Genomic DNA, 22,223 nt, shown 5'->3' with positions numbered 1-22,223 from the left:
CCACAACACCATATTACTAAATAGTTTACATTTTTAACATTCATGTAATTTGTATTGCATTCATGAATCAAAAGTAAATAAGGATTGTTTTAGCATACTTAACTGTATAGTCAGTAAAGTCAACCAAAGCCACATAAATATACAAAATTCATCTATCAGAACAAAGGTTATATCTTTTTTAATAGTGACCATAATGAAAATTCTATTTCCAAATTGCTAAACTCAGAGAAAATTGTGATTATGTCAAATTATGAGTAAAATGTATTGTATAAATGTCCCTTTCATACAATGTATGAAACCCTAATTGACAGAAAGATTATGCTGAAAGAAGAAATTTGTTCCAGTCATCAAGCGCTATATAGTTGATTAGTTCTATGAAGTGTCATTTGAAATATGTCACGACCTATGGCACGTCTGGAGCTCGGCTCAATTATTCACCATTCTAGACACGCTTAAACTTCCCCCTCAAAATTCATGGTTCCACAGAAAGCAATATCACAATACTCATCTGTATGTATTTAAGATTTATAGCAAGTAGACAATAATTTTAAGCTGTTTGTTACTTTTTATCACTCCAGCGTAGTCTGATGTTTTAATATTATAGTACATTATTCATGGGTGCAAAGGGGTGGTCTTTGCCTAGACTTAAAACACATATTTGAAGTCATAATTTGCTTCAGGATGTATCAGTCTGGAATGCTTTGTGCATTTTTGCATAAAACTGTGTGAAGAAGTATTTGCTTTTATCCTGTTACAGCGTATTTGTAACATAGTAGGGCAGCACGGTGGCTCAGTGGTTAGCATTGCAGCACTGGGGTCCTGGGTTCAAATCCCACCAAGGACAACACATGTAAGGAGTTTGTATGTTCTCCTCGTGTTTGTGTGGGTTTCCTCCGGGTTCTCCAGTTTCCTCCCACACTCTAAAGACATACTGATAGGGAATTTAGATTGTGAGCCCCAATGGGGACAGTGCCCATAATGTGTGTAAAGCGCTGTGGAATTAATGATGCTATATAAGTGAGTAAAATAAATAAAATAAATAGAGTGGTTTCTGATATTTAAAAACAAATAATGGACAAACACACTATGCAATTTTTTTTTCATTTACTAAATAAAGTTAACCAAAATCATTTAATTGATAAGGATTAAAATCTATATAAAATCTTCCTGCAATATTTATAACCAAACACAGCACTGTATAATGTACTACTAATGTGTACATACTATACTTTTCTTTTAACGTCTTTCGGCTCGATCTCGAGCCATGGCAATTTGATGTATGAAGGGTCTGTAGGAACATTCATCTTGTGCAAGCCTAGATAGCTCCACCAGTCTTTTCTGACATTATTTTGATAGTATCAGGCCATCAGGCTGCTGGCCTTCCTCTTTGTCTTGTTCTTTCTATTCTTTTGACTATGATGTCCTTCTCCAGTGACTGCTCTGTTCATATAGTGTGTCCAAAGTAGGCAAGTCGTAGCTTGGTGATCCTTGCTTCGAGTGACATGTGTGGCTTCATTTGTTTCAAAATTAATTTAGTTGTTCTTCTTGCCATCCATGGTATTGATACAGTTAGGTCCATATATATTTGGACAGAGACAACAAATTTTCTAATTTTGGTTCTAGACATTACCACAATGAATTTTAAACAAAACAATTCAGATGCAGTTGAAGTTCAGACTTTCAGCTTTCATTTGAGGGTATCCACATTAAAATTGGATGAAGGGTTTAGGAGTTTCAGCTCCTTAACATGTGCCACCCTGTTTTTAAAGGGACCAAAAGTAATTGGACAGATTAAATAATTGTAAATAAAATGTTCATTTCTAGTACTTGGTTGAAAACCCTTTGTTGGCAATGACTGCCTGAAGTCTTGAACTCATGGACATCACCAGACGCTGTGTTTCCTCCTTTTTGATGCTCTGCCAGGCCTTCACTGCGGTGGTTTTCAGTTGCTGTTTGTTAGTGGGCCTTTCTGTCTGAAGTTTAGTCTTTAACAAGTGAAATGCATGCTCAATTGGGTTGAGAGCAGGTGACTGACTTGGCCATTCAAGAATATTCCACTTCTTTGCTTTAATAAACTCCTGGGTTGCTTTGGCTTTATGTTTTGGGTCATTGTCCATCTGTAGTATGAAACGACGACCAATCAGTTTGGCTCCATTTGGCTGGATCTGAGCACACAGTATGGCTCTGAATACATCAGAATTCATTCGGCTGCTTCTGTCCTGTGTCACATCATCAATAAACACAAGTGACCCAGTGCCACTGGCAGCCATGCATGCCCAAGCCATCACACTGCCTCCGCCGTGTTTTACAGATGATGTGGTATGCTTTGGATCATGAGCTTAACCACGCATTTGCCATACTTTTCTCTTTCCATCATTCTGGTAGAGGTTGATCTTGGTTTCATCTGTCCAAAGAATGTTCTTCCAGAACTGTGCTGGCTTTTTTAGATGTTTTTTAGCAAAGTCCAGTCTAGCCTTTTTTATTCTTGATGCTTATGAGTGGCCTGCACCGTGCAGTGAACCCTCTGTATTTACGCTCATGCAGTCTTCTCTTTATGGTAGATTTAGATATTGATACGCCTACCTCCTGGAGAGTGTTGTTCACTTGGTTGGCTGTTGTGAAGGGGTTTCTCTTCACCATGGAGATTATTCTGCGATCATCCATCACTGTTGTCTTCCGTGGGTGCCCAGGTCTTTTTGCATTGATGAGTTCACCAGTGCTTTCTTTCTCAGGATGTACCAAACTGTAGATTTTGCCACTTCTAATATTGTAGCAATTTCTCGGATGGGTTTTTTCTGTTTTTGAAGCTTAAGGATGGCTTGCTTCACCTGCATGGAGAGCTCCTTTGACCGCATGTTTACTTCACAGCAAAACCTTCCAAATGCAAGCACCACACCTCAAATCAACTGCAGGCCTTTTATCTGCTTAATTGAGAATGACATAACGGAGGGATTGCCCACACCTGTCCATGAAATAGCCTTGGAGTCAATTGTCCAATTACTTTTGGTCCCTTTAAAAACAGGGTGGCACATGTTAAGGAGCTAAAACTCCTAAACCCTTCATCCAATTTTAATGTGGATACCCGCAAATGAAAGCTGAAAGTCTGAACTTCAACTGCATCTGAATTGTTTTGCTTAAAATTCATTGTGGTAATGTCTAGAACCAAAATTAGAAAAATATTGTCTCTGTCCAGTTATATATGGACCTAACTGTAACATCCTTCTCCAGCATCCAGCACCAAATTTCAAAGGTGTTGATTCTTCTACTATCTTGTTTCTTTTTCGTCCAGGTTTCCCATTGTATGTTACCACAGAAAGGATCAAACAAGTACAAGCAGTGTCTTTGTCACCAGTGAAATGTTCCTCAATTTGAAGACCTTGTCCAATGAATTCATTGTTGATTTGCCCATGGCTATTCTGTTGACTGCCGGTGTCATCGCTGCATCTTGGGTGGTCATCAATCTAAGTAGGTTGAAATCCTTTTCAACTTCCAGTTAGATGCCATCCATCTCAAATAAGTGCCATGTTCGAGCTTTCCAGCTTCACACTCCATAATAAGTCCTTCATTCCATCTACGCTGGTTGCCATCACTGTTGTATTGTCTGGGTATTTAAGATTGTTGATTCGAACATCAATTTTGATTCCTTCTTCTTTTTCGGAAAGTCCAGCCTTCCTGAAAATGGCTTCTGCATATAAACTTTAGATCCGGCACAATCTAAAGTTTAGATCCGGCATGATCTAAAGCACGATCCGGACAGGCAGCGCTTTGGACGCAGCATACTTTATGCTGCATCCAAAGCACTGCGTTATATGAACGCAGGTGAATCCGCATGTGTTTGACGCGCCCCCAGGGCCGTGGGGTACTCGGCAGCCGGGCCTCCGGTAGCCGGGGGATATCACGGTGGCTGGCCCCGTCCGTGGTCCAGGGCGGTCACTCAAAAGGGGGATAGATATAGGGGATTTGGGAAAGTTTGTGACGCCACCTGTGGTGTCTGGTGAGGATCACCAGCGCTGCAACAGTCCTCTGAGGCAGATGTTAGGGCAGCTTGTGATGGAACGGATCCCCACAGGTGGAGCAGGCCTCAGGGCAGTGAAGTTATGGAGAGTGGGTTGCGCTGGGCGTTGTAGTGCAGGGGGAACAATGGTGCCAATGAAAGAATGGACGGAGGCAATACAGTGCAGTCATCCAAGATTTTACTCACAGTTCTTCAGACAGTCCACAGCTGCACTCTACAGGTGCAGACCTCCCACGTCGCGCTGAGTTCACCGGGCAGGGGTTCAATCCTTCCTCAGGCAGCTTGGGGATACCTGGCAGAACCCCACTTTCTTGTGTTCCTATTCTGACCGTCTTCACACTAGGTCCTTCTCCCTCCTGCTCTACGCTGCCCACTCTCAGTCCTGTTCAGGTACTCTAAAGTCCCTCCTGTCCGTCAGAGTTACACAGACTTGCTTGACCCTCAGGGGACTAGAATGCAGCCACGATCCCTCTGTCTTCTGGCAGATGCGGGCGTACGGGTGCCGACCAGCACGCGCCGTACCCCCTGGGATCCCCTCTTAGAACGGAGCCTACTCCCTGCTCCCCTCCTGGGCCTCTGACACTGGGCCCTACTTGTGGAGCAGATCTCCTAATGAGACTCTGCTCCCGGACTGTTCTTCTGAACTGTCTCGAGCTGTTCTTCTGAACTGCTCCCTAGAACTAGCCTGCCACCCTAAGATGGCTTCTCTATTTATACTCCTATCAAAGTGCTTCCTCTAACTACTTCCTCCACCCACACCCACTACTGGTTCCCCCTACCTTTGGGTTTCCCCCACTCCAGCCAGGGTCAGGGCTCAGTAGCTGCGCTCTGCATGTTGCACCTCCAGCCGGCCTGGAGCAGTGTAGTGTTGGATGCAGGTGTTTGGGGTTCCGTGCAGCACTCCCTCCTTACCTGAGAGAAGGGAGACACCACACCTCTGGGTGAGGTGCAGTACCTATGTGGCGACTGAACCCTCAGAGGCGCCACATGTTCATTGAACCATACGGATTCACCGCATTCAATACATTGTAGTGATCTAATTTCTCTTGTGGAGACTAGCAACTTCGCAAGAGAAATTGACATGCTGCGGTCTGGAAAGACGCGCCGCATGTCCATGTCCGTGGATGATGCGCAGTTGCATGCAGACGCATAGTAGACATGGGATTTCTATAAATCTCATCCACTATGCTGTAACATCTGGCTGCTGCGGGTTTGACGCTGCACAAGCACATAGCATCAAACCCGCAGTGGCTCCTGATCATGTGCACATACCCTAAAAGAAATGGTGACTGTCTGATGCCCTGCTATAATTTGAACTATGCTATGCCGCCATGTTCTGTTTGGACTGTTGCTTCTTGGCAGAGGTAAAGGTTCCTACTTGGTTTTATATAATTTCCCACATACAGACAAGGTATGTATGTATTCCCAAGTACATACTATATATCTGGCTTTATACATCAGCTATATATTTGAGTGCTTAAACAATTCTACATTACATATATGAATTATAGATAACAAAAAAGACAAGGCAACGCAAATGTAAGTAAATCTGCGGTCAACAATATTCATTTTACATTAATTTGTTTATTTCTATTGCTCATATATTGTCAACATCTTTCGCAGTGCTTTACCGATATTGTCATCACTCCCTATTACCAGTGGGTTTCACAATAGAAATTTTTAGTATTCTTGGTCAGATTCTAACGCAGGATACAAGCACTTCAAGGCAACAGTGCTTACTAACCACTGAGCCAACGTGCTAAAAGAGTAAAGAAAAAATGTTCTGACATGATTTAGGCATGTTATATGATATGTACACTACCGTTCAAAAGTTTGGGGTCATTTATAAATTTCATTATTTTTGAAAGAAAAGCACATTTTTTTTCAATGATGCTAACATTAAATGAATCAGAAATACACTCTATACATTGTTAATGTGGTAAATGACTATTCTAGTTGCAAACGTCTTGTTTTTATTGCAATATCTACATAGGTGTATAGAGGCCCATTTCCAACAACCACCACTCCAGTGTTTCAATGGTACATTGCGTTTGCTAACTGTGTAAGAAGGCTAATGGATGTTTAGAAAACCCTAGAAAACCCTTGCACAAGTATGTTAGCCCAGCTGAAAACGGTTTGGCTGATTTGAGAAGCTATAAAATTGACCTTCCTTTGAGCTAGTTGAGAATCTGGAGCATTACATTGGTTTGTTCTATGAAACTCTCAAAATGGCCAGAAAAAGAGAACTTTAATGTGAAACTCGACTGTTTATTCTTGTTCTTAGAAATGAAGGCTATTTCATGCGAGAAATTTCCAAGAAACTGAAGATTTCCTACAACGGTGTGTACTACTCCCTTCAGAGGAGAGCACAAACAGGCTCTAACCAGAGTAGAAAGAGAAGATGGATGGCCCCGCTGCACAACTGAGCAACAAGACAAGTACATTAGAGTCTCTAGTTTGAGAAATCGACACCTCACAGCTCCTCAACTGGCAGCTTCATTAAATAGTACACGCAAAACGGCAGTGTAAACGTCTACAGTGAAGAGGCGACTCCGGGATGCTGGCCTTCAGGGCAAAGTGGCAAAGAAAAAGTCATATGTGAGACTGGCTAATAAAAGGAAAAGATTAATATGGGCAAAAGAACACAGACATTGGACAGAGGAAGATCGGAAAAAAGTTTTATGGACAGACGAATCAAAGTTTGAGGTGTTTGGATCACACAGAAGAACATTTGTGAGACACAGAACTGAAAAGATGCTGGAAGAGTTCCTGACGCCATCTGTCAAGCATGGTAGAGGTAATGTGATGGTCTGGGGTTGCTTTGGTGCTGGTAAAGTGGGAGATTTGTACAAGGTAAATGGGATTTTGAATAAGGAAGGCTATCACTCCATTTTGCAATGCCATGCCATACCCTGTGGACAGCGCTTGATTGGAGCCAATTTCATCCTACAACAGGACAATGACCCAAAGCACACCTCCAAATTATGCATGAACTATTTAGGGAAGAAGCAGGCAGCTGTATTCTATCTGTAATGGAGTGACCAGCGCAGTCACCAGATGTCAACCCCATTGAGCTGTTGTGGGAGCAGCTTGACCGTATGGTACGCAAAAAGTGCCCATCAAGCCAATCCAACTTGTGGGAGGGGCTTCAGGAAGCATGGGGGGAAATTTCTCAAGATTACCTCAGCAAATTAACAGCTAGAATGCCAAAGGTCTGCAATGCTGGAATTGCTGCAAAGGGAGCATTCGGTGACGAAAGCAAAGTTTGAAGGAGAAAATACTTTCTAAGAAAAATCATTATTTCTAACCTTGTCAATGTCTGGACTATATTTTCTATTCATTTTTCAACTCATTTGATAAATAAAAGTATGAGTTTTCATGGAAAACACAAAATTGTCTTTATGACCCCAAACTTTTGAACGGTAGTGTATATGACCGTGCTGGTACCTGGTTTGGACAGGAATGACAGAGTATTAGAGGAACCTGTGTTTTTCTTGGGTTGAATCATTAATAACTAATTGATATTATGTCCTCCTCATAAAATGATTACAACAAAGTTCAAAACGCAATTGGTTGCTTACATGTGTATAGAAGGAGGGTGGACCTTCACAATAATTTCCTCTGTTAGGCCAAAGAAAACCCAGTTAGACATTGCAAAAAATCCAGACCAATACTTAGAATAAATGGCAATGTTCAGTTATACAAAAAAGCCCAGAATGGCACCAGTTAAGCTCCACTGAACAGTCAATTACCATCATTATAAATGTTCTACCAAATCTCTTTCATGGAACAATCATCCATATCCCGACATGAGGTAGAGGCCTGCACCTGGTCAGGTAGTCAATTTTCTGTGTGGATCTTCTCCAGGGTCAGATGGGGAATCACAAATAAGTGACCATCTGTTCATCTTTCTATCATTTACACAGGGCTGAAGGTGTGTTCTGCATACAAAGCTACAGCACTGAAAATGAACGATTCTTTTATTACTACATATTTAGCAGGAGATCCACATCCTTACATTATCTATGCTGTTAGTTATGATATAGATACACTTATTATATGTAAAGTTTATAATGATCATTCATTGAAATATATTAACCTGTACATTAGAATTGGAGAATTTGTAAATCTGCTCAGCATTGAAAGAGGGAATCCTGTTCACAACTGGCAAGATAAGAACCCAGTATTCACAGCTTGAAACTCATTTATACTTAAGTTGAGTAAAACAAAATGATTCGAGGTCATAAATATGAAAACCTTAAATACAAACCATATAGCAAAATGCTGTGCACTTCCATCTGCAATGTCACCAATTTCTGAAATTCTCTAAGCTGCAATTAGCTGCTATGACATCACAGCATTTCTTTTGTGAACCCACAAAGTACCATTTCCATATGTTCATAATAGAGTTATATTTGGTCGACCTGTAATCATAGTCTGTAGTTTGAGATATTATTAAAGCCTTTGTTAAAGCATGTATGATTATTTTCACGACATGGTAATTTTTATTCAACATAGAGAATAAATGTGACCAGGCCATCAGTTATTCATACAAAGAATCTCCATAATCCCCATCCTGCATAATTTAGTAGAAGATAAATCTTTTACAGGTCACGTCCTGTGCACATGTAATGTCATTTACTATTCACCTACAAAGATGATTCAATGTCAACACTGTAATCAAAAAATGACAAATAATAGCCATGACAAATTAAGGATTGCTGACAAAAGAAAAGAAAATGTGTGAAAAGAAATTTACATAATAGTTTACTATAGACCCTGAAGAAGTCACATGTTGGGGGAACGGGTAGTATCAAAAGGTCACAGGTTTCCCTTTTTCTTGATCTAGTATATATACTATTTCTTTGAATTTATAATAATATTTATATATTTTATGCTTTTCTTTTGTTTCAATACAATTGTTACTTTTATATTTTTCAATCATCTTTTGGATATATTACCTTGCATATATTTGTATATCTTGGAGGGAGTCACCTTATATTTCCACACTCATCTTCTACTGTGGCGATTTTGTGTTTTCTGCAAAAACAAATCCCTTTTATTTTTGCTTTTTGAGGCCACATGCACACGTTGAGTACTTGAGATTTTTATATCAGTATTTGAAAGTCAAAACCAGGAGTTAGCAAAAAAATACAGAAGTGGTGATGTGTTTCTATTATACTTTTCCTCTGACTGTCCCATTCCTGGTTTTGGCGTACACATACTGATGTAAAATACTCTCCAAATACTAATAACATGTGCAAGGGGCCTAATTGGTTTTAATATGCACTTGTGTGTCTTTTTGTTGAGCTATAGTATTTAATAGAGCTTTACACTTCTTAGTATTCAGATACTTTGTTCTCTTAGGCTGCGTGCCCACGATGCGTTTTTCATGCGTTTCTGCTGCGGAATTTCCGCAGCGGAAACGCATCAAAAACGCTTGGTAATCCGCACCCCATGGTCCTCAATGGCATTCCGCAATGTCAATGCACATGCTGCGGATTTTTCCGCAGCGTTTCTGCAGCGCTCATAAATCCGCAGCATGTTCATTAATTTTGCGGAAGCGCCGCCATTGACTTGCATTGAGACGCATATAATCCGTGTCTGTACATTTGTACACGCGGATTATATGCGTTTCAATGTGCGGATGGTACCCAGGTCTGGAGGAGAGGAGACTCTCATCCAGACCTGGGTACCATTGTACCTGTAAAAAAAAGAATAAAATAATAAATAAAGTTTATATTCACCTGTCCGGCGGCCCCTGCAGCGCTTATTTTCAAGGACCTGAGATGATGTTGCGGTCATATGACCGCAGGCTGTCTCGCGATGTGCCGGCAACCCGGAAGAAGCCAGGACGAGCGCGACAGCACACGCGGCGGGGCATCAGAGGTAAGTATAGCTTTATTTTTTTATTTTTACGGTCACACTATATAAATCCATGCCGTTTGCATGGATTTATATAGTGTGACCTAGTTGTCAAGCACTTTCCAAGTGATGCTAATCGCCTGGAAAGTGCTTGTCAGTCCGCATGCAGAAACGCATGCGTTACCGCATGTGAATCCGCATGTGAATCCGCATGTATTCTACAGGAAAAACGCATGCACAATCTGCATGCGTTTTTTCTGCCAGGGAGATGCAGAAACACTGCAGAAATTTTCTGCTTCATTTCTCCATCGTGGGCACATAGCCTTATCTGGGTGCTGGTGCTTTCTTACACCAAGAATTTCCCCCCTTTTGTTCTACATATAGTTTTTTTCTTGGTGTCTATCACAGTACAATATTGCTCGAAGAGTGCCGGTCAGTATCTTGTCTTATTAAAGAGGACCTGTCACTTGACATAAGATTTTTTTTAATTTAGTGTCTATGCTACTGTTCACCTGAATCAGCTTTATTCTTCTTGTTTCTGTACCTCTCCATTAAGGAGATATACAGTATAGCCCTGTCTTTCCTGTATATAAATCTGTTTTTTTTAAGCCACTTGGGTGTTTGCCTCAAGAAGATTCTCATAGTAAATAGTTAGGCTACGTTCCCAAGATGAGTTTTTGGTGCGTTTTTCATGCTGCATATTTTCTAAAAAATGCAAGTAACCTATTTTACTTAATTGGTGCAGAAATGGGGCAGAAAATCTGCAACATCAAAAACTCACTACAAAAGCTCATTGTGAGAACATAGCCCACTTTGCTAAAAAGACAAGAGTTTCTTGCGGGGGAGAGGAAAGTAGAGGCTCAGGAACAAAAGAAAAGTAATGCCAGATGCAGGAGAAAAGCAATATTTAAACCAAGTAAAAAATTACATATTTATGACATGCGACAGTCTGTTGCGATACTGGCATAGTACTGCTGGAAACCAGTTGCCGAAGGAGCACAAGCAGGAACAGCAAGCGGTAGCAGAAGTTCTTGGAGATAGCAAGGAGTTATAGGAAACAATGGGTAGATAAATTAGAACAGACTGGGTAAGAATGTTCAGGAGCTGGAGACTGAAGCTAAGCTAACAGCTAGGCACACTACTCAAGCAATGAGTGAGAGATCCATGCGGCTTTAAGTAGGCCCAAACAGGAAACAAGATGGATTCCACAGACTCAGAATCTGCCAGCTTGGAAAAGGGCAATTGTAGAATACACCAGCAGCCTCCAGTGGTAAGGAGTGAAACTGCAGCACAATTATTAAAGTGAACAATAGTGGCCTCTAGTGGTCAAACTGTAGAAGGCAACAAAATTCCTGACACAGTACTCTTTAAAGGGACTCTAGACCTAAAAACTGCAATTTAATACAATCTAATATTGTCTTTAAAAGTTCTCAGCTCAGGACCCCTAGTTAATGATCTGTGTTTTAAAAAATCGTTATGACTACCTGTTCAAATAAAAAGAAAAAGTTATGGCATCTACTCTTTTTAAATCTTCTTTTTTGAAAACATTTTCAAGGCATGTCTTTGGTGAGTACCACAGCTTTCTCCTCCTATTTGGATTGCTGTCTTACTATGTTACTGTCCTGATGGCAGAGCACCACCATACTTTGCGTGCTACGATATCTTGGAGAACATTTGACTTTACTATTCTGTGACTTGAGAATAGCATTTGGGATAAGGCTGTGCCAGTCATTATCCATGTGCCATATTTATTCACACTTTTACAATTAATGTATAGATTGTGTCTACATACATAAAAGTTGGGTAAGTTTGTAAATAAATTACATGACTTATCTTCTACTGAACCTGAGTTACAGATTTTATTATAGTCTGTAGACCTCAGAGCTGAAATCTCCCTGCATCTCTTGCTTGATTGTAGACTGACCACATGGTTTAACCGTTGGGTTATTTCTCATAGTCATAGTCTAAATTCTGGGATGTCTAGAATTATTTACATACAGAGTAGAACAGTAAAACGATGGGAAGAACATGCATGGAAGAACGCATCTGTATGCATCTATCGCGCAACCCTAATGAGCAGAACATGAATTCATACTGATGTGTGCTGTCTCCTGCACGGCACAAGTAAACTAATTGATTTATTTATTATGCACAGCAGTTTGATTTGCTTCCAAGGCACAATTGAAGTGAAAAGAATGTATACTCATGTGCTGAATGTGGCAGTTTTCCACAACTTATTACTATTTTTCAGGTGAATTCAAGTAATTTTATAGCATTTCATTTACGACTGTATGCCAAACATATGGGAAAAATGTGGTCAGTATTTTACCTCAATATTTGTAAACCAAGACCAGGAGTGGGTGAAAAATACAGAAGTGGTGACTAGTGATGAGCGAGCGTGCTCGTTTAACCCTTTCGCCGAGCACACTCGGGTGCTTTCCGAGTATCTTCGGCGTGCTCGTATATTAAGTTCGAGTCCCTGCATCTGCATGATTTATGGCTTTTAGTCATCCTCAACACATGCAGAGATTGCCTATTTGTTAGGGAATCCTCACATGTGTTGAGGCTGTCTAACAGCCATAAATCATGCAGAAGCAGGGACTCAAACTTAATATACGAGCACACCGAATATACTCGGAAATCACCCGAGCATGCTCGGCGAAAGGGTTAAACAAGCACGCTCGCTCATCACTAGTGGAGATGTGTTTCTATTATACTTTTCCTCTGATTGTTCCAACCCTGGTTTTGGCTTACAAATACTGATGTAAAATACTGACCAAATACTGAATGTGTGATTCATTAAATGGCGCATGCCCCTTAATGAATTAGGCGCATTCTTTATCTGGTGGACTGGAGTACAGGGAATGGAGTACATTTCTAGAGTAAGTTACATCACTACAATGTGGTAACTTTTCATGAATTTGATGTCCTGACCATTTATTGGCCATGCTACTCCCATATTGGCATTACTGGCCTAAACTGGTGTGTAGACCCCAATTGTTGCAATATTGTTTGCCCAACTTGGAAGTTGTGACTTATTAAGGTGTTTTACATCAGAATTATGACCTTAACACCTTAATGAATCAGCAGCTTAGTTTTCTAGGTTTGGTTTATTCCAAATTCAGGCTTTACATTTGCTTGTTTGCCAACATTTGAATGCCAAACCAAAGGACATTTTTGCCCCATCTTAATTCTGCATGAAAATGCCCCAAACTACTGTTTTAGTTACATTTTTTGTAAAAAAAAAAAAAAAAAGCATTTCTTTGGTGGCTTACTTTATGGGAATATCCTGACAAAATGCAGACTATTGCCAATAATGAATTTAGTGTATAAGATCGAAGAATGGCACTGAAGAATGGCATGAGCTGGAAACATGTCCCTATAAAGATGTGTACTTTGTATACAATTGTAAATAATTGTATGCTGCGATGTAGATTTTTTTTGTACATTCTTGTAATGATAATCGTAGTTTATTATCAATACAGTACAAGCACAGGTCAGCTAATGTACACTGGCCATTCCCATACCAAAAAGAGACCCATTTTTTTCACAAAATACTGGCCAATAGAACTGCAACAAAAATGTATTTGAAAGATTCATTTTAGAATTTATACGCCCAAATGTAGTGTAGACCCGTCCTTAGGAGTGCGATCTACCAGATTGGTACACTATGCTGGTTCAAGGTGAATTTAGAATGACAACCCTTCCACAGAATCCTGTGGTTCTCTTGATACATTGTTGAATTACATTTCTTTTTTAAGAATATCTTCCCCTAAAATAAGACCCAAAGTTGTCTAAATCTGCCATATTGTTAAAAATCCTGTCATTTTTTAGTAATGTCATCCCGATTCACCATTTGCAGGTTTTTTGCTTTTTTTTGTCTTTTAGCATTCATTGATGTTTTTTGTGCGAATTTTGGCATACACAGTTCATAAATTTTGGGCAAAGTAAAAAAATAGTCTTTATTTATTCTTATTTTTTTCACCTTTTTTGTGACTTTTTAGCACATAAAATCCCTCTGGTAGATACCGGAGTAGAATTATTCGAAATCTTGTGATTTTTCAAAATATCACAAATGATGAATCAGATGAAAACATCTGGAAATCCCAAACCATGCCCACATAAAAAACATACAAACTCATAAAATAGACTTAAAAAAGGCACAAATTGAAAGAATACGGCACAAAACACTAAAATACAGATGAAAATGCTATAATGAATTAGGTCCTATGTGTTTCTGAAAATGCTATTATTACATTTACTACAGGGGTTGTCATCCAGCTTGCCTGGAGACCTAATTGAATAATGTGTCTGCCTTTAAAGAAGTAAAAAAGTAAAGTCTGTGTAAACGACATCACAACCCAATATGAACATGTAATGACGGCCAATTTGGTCGTAGTCCAGCTTTCTTGAGAGCAGATCTAAATAAAAATGGCTAATTAGAAGCAGGTAACACAATGTCAGATGAGGACGATTCATCATATTGATGGTGATTAGTTGTATGTTAAGGGGGGCTGGCTTTTTAATGCAATGCAAATTTAAAGAACTGTTTTTTACAAGACATATAGCTTGTAATGAGAGAACAGTAATGCTTCTTTCCAGAACCTTTTAACAGTTTTCAGAAGTACAACGCAGCTTTCACTTCACCATACATATTTAATATATTTTCACACTTGCAACTGAAAGCGAAGAGGCATAAGACAAAGTGCCCTGCTTCCACAATGATTCATGGTCTGCTCAAGATGTCCTGGACGCTAAATTCAACAAGCTACACAATGCCTGGATGCAAATTAACAACACTGTACATACAAGGTTGTAACACTGAACATTGCAGCGCTGCAGCCAATACATTTCATATTTACACTCACATTTATAATTGGCAAGTAGACAAATCCTACAGTACTGGACGTCTGATTAGGATGGATCTCAGGTCTGCATGGTCCAAAGGTTGGACATTTGAAGGACAATTCCTGTCATACTGAGCTCAACTTCAAGTTAAAAGATTGAGCACTACAGTACTAAACTGCTTTACAAAAATGAACTTAAAAGGGTTGTCCACGATTAGAAGATGCAGCTTTCATCCAAAAATGATCCATACCAGTCTACAGGTCATCTGTGTTATTGTAACGACGGGACATTCACTTCAATGGAGCTGAGCTGTAATGCCAGACAAAACCTGAGAGCAGGTGTGGCGCTATTTCTGAATGAAAGCAGCCATGTTTTTCTAGTCTTGGAGATACCACTCAAAATTGACCATAGAATGTACTTTTAATGAGTATTACTTACAGTACTGATCGCCTGGAGGTCATGTTAAAGGTTCAGTATTGATCTGTTAATGCAAAATGATGGGTGGACCTTAAACTACATCGGCTATACAGTATATCTATAATTTTAACAATTATTCTAGCCATAATATGACCAAGAATGAGCATCCATAATGTCTCTACTGCACCGAAATGATTGGATCGGACCGTATGAAATCCTTTGAATCATTCATACAATTCATCATCTATTTTTGTATTTTTTGTATTTTCTCCTTTGATTGCTTTTGCATAATCCTAGCTATTATTTAGCAATCTGATCATTTTTGAAGGATACTTAATTTTCCATTAAGTATAATGAACAACTTAGTTGAAGATATCTTGTAAAAATTGCAAGAACCTTAAAAATTGTTTCCAAAAATCTCAATTAAATCAGTATCTTGGTGGAACATTTAGTTATTTCGAAAAAAAATGATACACCGATGAAAAATTACCTAACCTTATGTGGTTTTTAAGAAAGATTCTTTTTATGTTTGTTGCTAGTTTTAAATTTCGCTCAGTCAATGCCATCATATCGCATGTAAAGTAATTCTTGCACCAGGAGTTCCCTGTAAGAAATCTGCCTGTGTAGCTTGTGCAGAATAATTGTCTTTTTTGTCCCAGAAGGTGCAATGACATTCTTCATTTAATTAGTTAAAAAATACAAGGCAACATAAAACATACAGAGCGGTAGAAGAGACAGCTAAATGTTTGGTTTAGGAAATAAGATCTATTACCAGGCGCATGGTGAAATTCCTGGAGAATCCTCAGGGGCACAAACACTGGCTGATGGTGCTGATGTGGTGCTATTCTGCTGGCTCTCTGGGCTTGATGTGACCGCTGCTGCTGCTTGCTACCTGGTGGCTCTGCCAGCACATTCAACGCTTCCAAGATCCCATAGACAGACAAGACACTCCTGACTCTTGGCTCATTCAGCACTGAGTGCTGTGGTGCTGAGGAGAGAAGGGAACCTGGATATCACTGCTCCTGCCACTGGCTCTGCAGCTCTGAGCTCATGTTAACTCCGTCACTGCTGGATCTACAATGCTGTGCATCACTATAGATGCAGACATGTGTCAAAACTATCGCAGTGCATATATTTGATCATTTACGTGAAACCCTAACTTCTATTAACCACTTACTGTACAGATAATACACATGCAGTAACGATATTTAAGTCACAAGTATTATGTTACCTTTTCTCAGGTTGTATGCCTTTCCACCTAAATTTACATATTAACACACTGCAGACATAAAATTTGCCCTTTATTGATTGATTTTTTTTTCTTACAAACAACAAAAATATTTGATCTTTATATATGTCCTTGGATCTATCATGGTAGGGTTCAGAGATATAACTGTGAAATGAGAAGAACCTTGTGGCATATCTGTAATTAGATGCTTGCCCTTAAGGCCAGGTTCACACGAGAGTATAAAAAATTGTTCAGAGCTTCATCGGACGATTTTTTTCTCACTTGTCTTCCGTATACAATCCGTTTTTTACCGCAGCAGCTATTAATCATTTACAGGACCATTTACAATTTCTTACGTTACAGAATTGCAAGGTATCCATAAAAATCGCATGATATACTGCGGCTCTATATGGCATCCAATTTTTTTTTTTTACTCATCCATAGACTTGAATGGATGAGTTTGATTCGATTTATGGAAGAAACTATTCATGCTAGGATTTCTTTCACACACAGATTCGGTCAGTGAAAAAAATCCTTCATCTGCACTGTCCCATTGAATAACATTGGTACAAGTGTAATTCATTTTTTCCAAGGACAGAACTTGGACCGAAAATATGGTTGTGTAAATGAACACTAAAAGTGTGAAAGCGGCTTGTACACGGTAGCCACTGCATTTAATACAGTGTTGTCACTTTTTTCCACGCTGCCTGTGATGCGGCTCTCAACACATTGAAAATTATTTCACTTGGAATAAAAGAACATGATTTTCTAAATAATTTACGAAATAGGATGTCACCCTATGCATCACTCATACATGATATACTAAATAAATTCTGGTTAAATTATCAATAATAATTCTTCCCATAACTCGCTGCTAATCTTATATAATTGCCCGATAAATGAAAATGAAAGGGTTTTCCATTACAGAGTTTATTCTGACTCCAAAACTAGGCTGCGAATGTGGGGCCCCTTAGACAGCGTTTCTGTGCATGTCTGTCTTGAACCAGTACTCACAAGAAGAACTTCTTCAGATTTTGTCAACTCAACTGTATAGGTATGTATGAAGAATCCAGTAACAGCAGTATCTGCACGCAGCCATAGGCATTGCAACCCACCCAGGACCCCTTACACCACCGCTAAGGCTCTTTCAAGCAGAAGGAAGCACCTACCCTTCATAACACTCGATCCCCAAATCTGGAGCCCTTGCAGCGACATATAGCTCTAAGCTCCTTATGTTCTAATTTCTATGGTGTGGTGAATATTTAATTATTGTGAATAAACTGTTTCACCTTTTTGCAAATCAAAAGTTGAGTGCGGCTATTATGTACTGTACATACAGTACTTATCTGGGCAGTATCTGCAACAGCTGCTGCAAGTGAAAAGAATTCTGAACCAGAGCTATACAGAGATGAACGTCAGATGAAGATGGCTGACAAACACTAACTGGAGAAGGGAGGGGTTACTTACATCACAGCTCGGCTACAGGGAGAGAAACGGGACATCTTCTAAAAGGCAAACTGATTCCATAGCAGTGTAACAGCAACAATACAATACAATACTGTATGATAAGGCATGGGACATAACAGGACAAAATATATTATCATATACTGATCAGTGTTGACTTGACTGCTGGAATCATCCCCGATCCTTAGGGTATGTGCACACATTAAGTATTTGGTGCAGAACTTTCTGCACCATTTCTGCATCTCTTGGCAGGAAAATGCAGACTCAAAAACGTGCGTTTTTGGTACGTTTTTGCCCGTGTTTCTGTGTTGAAGTCAATGGGTGAAAAACGCTGGCAAAAACGCACAAAGAATTGACATGCTGCAGATTACTGTCTGCACCAAATCTGCAAGTCAAAAATATGCAACGTGTACATGACACTTCAGGTTTCTCATTCTCTTTGCTGGCATCAGGTTCTGCTTCAGGTTAAGTTAACAAATCTGCGCTGAAAAAAAAGAGGCAAAAACGCAACGTATGCACATGGCCTTGAAATAAACTACCTATGTATTGGAACATTGGGAAGTCTAACAATGGCTACTGTACACACTGTCAGGATTCCTGATGTTATACTACATCAGTAGGTTTATGGACTATCCTGGAATTTCTGAACGATTGCCAGCACTGCAACTGGACTGAACTTTCTTCTTACTGTCCCTAGGAGCAGGCTGTGTCTCTAAAATGATGTCCAACAGGTAGGGAAGCACTGCTGGGTTTTAATACATGTTCTTTAGCAGGACCCCCACATACCACATGCTATCTTTTACATTTTTGGCTTCTTATGTGGGGACATTTGGTGGGGATGCACCAGGGCTGGCTCCAGGTTTTCGTGGGCCCTGGGCGAAAGTCTCAGTGGGCCCATTTAACACATACCACAATACCTGATGCACAGATACAGCAGAGAAATATAGGTACAGTACAATGCCAAAGATTTCACTTACTTCTTCCATTACATGAGTAATATCTATTGTAAGTTCTACATTAGCTCAGAAACCGTCGACAGTGCACAGTATGTGTCTTGGGAGGATCCAAAAGATTTCATTTTAAACTGGACAGTATAGTCCTCCATACAGAATAATGGGCACCACATAGTCCTCCATACAGAATTATGGGCATCGCATAGTTCTCCATACAGTATTAGGGGCACCACATAGTCCTCCATACAGCATTATGGGCACCACATAGTCCTCCATACAGTATAATGAGCCCCATATATTGCTTCATACTAAATAATTGAGCCCATATAATGCTGCATATAGAATAATGGGCCCATATAATGTTCCATACAGAATAATGGACCCTATATAATGCTCCATACAGAATAATGGACCCCATATAATGCTCCATTCAGAATAATGGACCCCATATAATGCTCCATACAGAATAATAGGACCCATATAATGCTCCATACAGAATAATGATCCCCATATAATGCTCCATACAGAATAATGGGCCCCATATAGTGCTCCATACAGAATGGGCCCCATTTAATGAACGTATAGAATGGGTCCCATATAATGCTCCAAACAGAATGGGCCCCATATATTGCTCCATACAGTATGGGCCCCATATAATGCTCCATACAGAATAATAGGACCCATATAATGTTCCATACAGAATAATAGAACCCATATAATGCTCCATACAGAATAATGGGCCCCATATAATGCTCCATACAGAATTAAGGGCCCCATATAGTGCTCCACACAGAATGGGCCCCATTTAATGCTCCGTACAGAATGAGTCCCATATAATGCTCCATACAGAATGGGCCCCATATATTGCTCCATACAGTATGGGTCCCATATAATGCTCCATACAGTATGTGCCCCATATAATGCTCCATACAGAATGGGCCCCATATATAGCTCCATAAACAATGGGACACAAATATTTCTCCATACAGTATGGTCCCCATATAATACTCCATGCAGTATGGGCACCATGCAATGTTACATACATAAAAAAAGAACTAATTATCAAATACTTACCTTTCCTCATTCCCCGCTGGCCACAGCTCTTGTCTCCACAGTGTCTTCCGTCCCTCTGTACTGTGACTGCTCAGCAGAAAGTGCGCGCTGTAATGATCGTGCCCTCTACCTTGAGATGTCACAGAGACGGAAGATGCTGGAGCTGCGAAGGAACGGAAAAAGATAAGTATTGCAAGCACTTTAAAGCACCCTTGCTGGCATCGGACCCCCCGACTCACCTGCCCCATATAGTGTGCCAGTGTTCCTGATGGCGAGTGGGCCCCCCGCTTGCTCAGGGCCCTGGCACTTGCACAGCTGAGCCTATTTGAATGAACAGAGTGGGATCTGCAGTACGCAGCTGTGGCTACTATGCAGTTGTCGGAGCTGTACTGTTCCAGTCTGCAAATTATCACATCCAACCGGCATCAAGAACAACTGATCGGGTGTGCCGGGTGTCACACCCCCATCAGTCTTATATTGCCACTTTAACTGTTGCCACTACTCCTATACAAACTAATACTAAATCCCTCCCTCACTTATCTTATATGTGCTCCTAATGTTACGTAACATCATTCTATATAGTAAAGTCATAACCAGACATAAAGATGGTAAATATTATTTATTTTTGGGAATATTTTGACAATTGATGGAATATATGACAATTTCATAGTTTGAGGCTGCAGCTGTTATCAGCATCACTGCACATGATGGAATCAGTGTCTCTATGAAGCAGATGAGGAATCTGTGGATCATTATGGAAATGACCTGTAACTTCTGCAGATTTCTGTAAAGAGAAGACGCCAAATTATTACATCACATCAATAGATTCCTGAAAAAAAGTAAATAAAAATGAGCAGGAAACTAAAACAAAGCAAATTCTAATATCTACTTACATAAAGTGCAGGTTATTCTGATGTAATTCCTCAATGTTCTCCAGACTTGGATCTTCCTTCTATGAAAAAGAGAAAATAACAATTAATTACATGTTACATGTGATATACATATCATTTTATATGTTACATGTGATATACATATCATGGAAAAGAGGGAATAAGAGATGACTTACCATCTGGTGTTTTGGGGATGTTTATAGCCCTTCATGCTAGATGTTGACCAAAAGCTGATGGTAAACTAAAGAGAGAAAAGAACAGCAGGAAGTTAAAGGTAATTTTTTTACAGTCTTGAAATGAATGTAGTTTTAATGTACCCACGGTTCCATTACCTGGGCTGGGATTCTGTATGTTCTCTACCACTGTCTGCACCATGAAAATGGTGCTTCATTGGAAGCAGTGGTTACGGCACAGGAGACACAGAGGGTTGGAGCGGATCCATCTAGTAATACATCCCTGATGGAAGGTGTGGTCACATAGAAGGACTGTGACCTGCTCTCCGATCTCATATTCGGTCATACAGATGACACATGACTGAGCCGCCTCCTGTGCGGTTACATCCCTTGTTGGGAGATTTGCAATTAGCAGTGCTCTCCTGTGAACCCAATGCTGCCGCCTCTCCCGCACATGTAGATTTTGTGCAGGTGGCTCCACAGCATTGTTGTCTCTCTGACGTCCATCACTGGTAGAAGGTGTTTCCTGATCTCTTGGAGGAGACCGTCCATCACTGGTAGAAGGTCTCTCCTGCACAGGTAGATTTTGTTCAGGTGGCTCCACCTGTGGCATTGGTGGTGTCATCACACCCACTTCCTCCAGTTGAATGGGTGGGAGGGGATGGCCGCCATCCCTGCTGCTCTCTCCAGTTGTTCTGGAGGGCTCTGCAGGGGCTGATCTTAGAGGAGAGTGGCTTCTATCCCTGCTCTCTTCCTGTCCCCTACTCCGTGGAGGATCTCTGGCCCGTCTCCCTCTGCTCTCAGTGACAGCATTGCTGTCTCTCTGACATCCATCAGTGGTAGAAGGTCTTTCCTGATCTCTTTGAGGAGACCACCTCCGTCCATGGACAATAATGGCCTGACCTATAAACAAATGAGGGTTTATCAGAATTATTCCCAATTTTAGCAAACATTTTTGGGCTATAGTGATGGGTCCTACTGCTGCTGTGGTGTTTAGGGAAAGTGGAGCCCTAGAAAGAATTGCCTTTATTTTGGAATTAGTAAACCTACACTGTCTGTCCTGAAATGTATCCCATCATACCCCAGGGATATCTCCTCCCAGGAAAGCCTAATAGGGTTGATTTTCTGGTCGGCGCAGCCATGCCTCATTGTCGGCAATCAGCTGACGTAGCTCTGGGCACTCATGATTTAGGTACCTGAAGCTGGCTGATAGAATATTGGAGAACTAAGCTCTCCGGTGGCACCGGTGTTACTGTGCTCTTATCAAAGATCCAATACAAACAATGGAAGTAATCACCAGATGTGTAACACAAACTA

The 22,223-nt window shown here is 40.3% G+C and overlaps 1 protein-coding gene across 1 annotated transcript in view; it reads right to left on the bottom strand.

The window, feature by feature from the left end:
* SCHIP1 (schwannomin interacting protein 1) overlaps positions 1-16,180 on the bottom strand; it is a 771,081-nt gene extending 754,901 nt beyond the window's left edge. Inside the window, exon 1 of the mRNA XM_073674798.1 lies at positions 15,918-16,180. Coding sequence (XP_073530899.1) covers positions 15,918-15,926 — 9 coding nt within the window. The 5' untranslated portion in view covers positions 15,927-16,180. The remainder of the gene's footprint in view (positions 1-15,917) is intronic.
* Between the last annotated feature and the right edge of the window lie 6,043 nt (positions 16,181-22,223).

Source organism: Phyllobates terribilis, unplaced genomic scaffold (assembly GCF_046119375.1).
Source record: "Phyllobates terribilis strain yellow unplaced genomic scaffold, ASM4611937v1 Scaffold_3__8_contigs__length_932513732, whole genome shotgun sequence".
Taxonomy (NCBI): domain Eukaryota; kingdom Metazoa; phylum Chordata; class Amphibia; order Anura; family Dendrobatidae; genus Phyllobates; species Phyllobates terribilis.
This window is presented reverse-complemented; position numbering and strand designations above follow the sequence as displayed.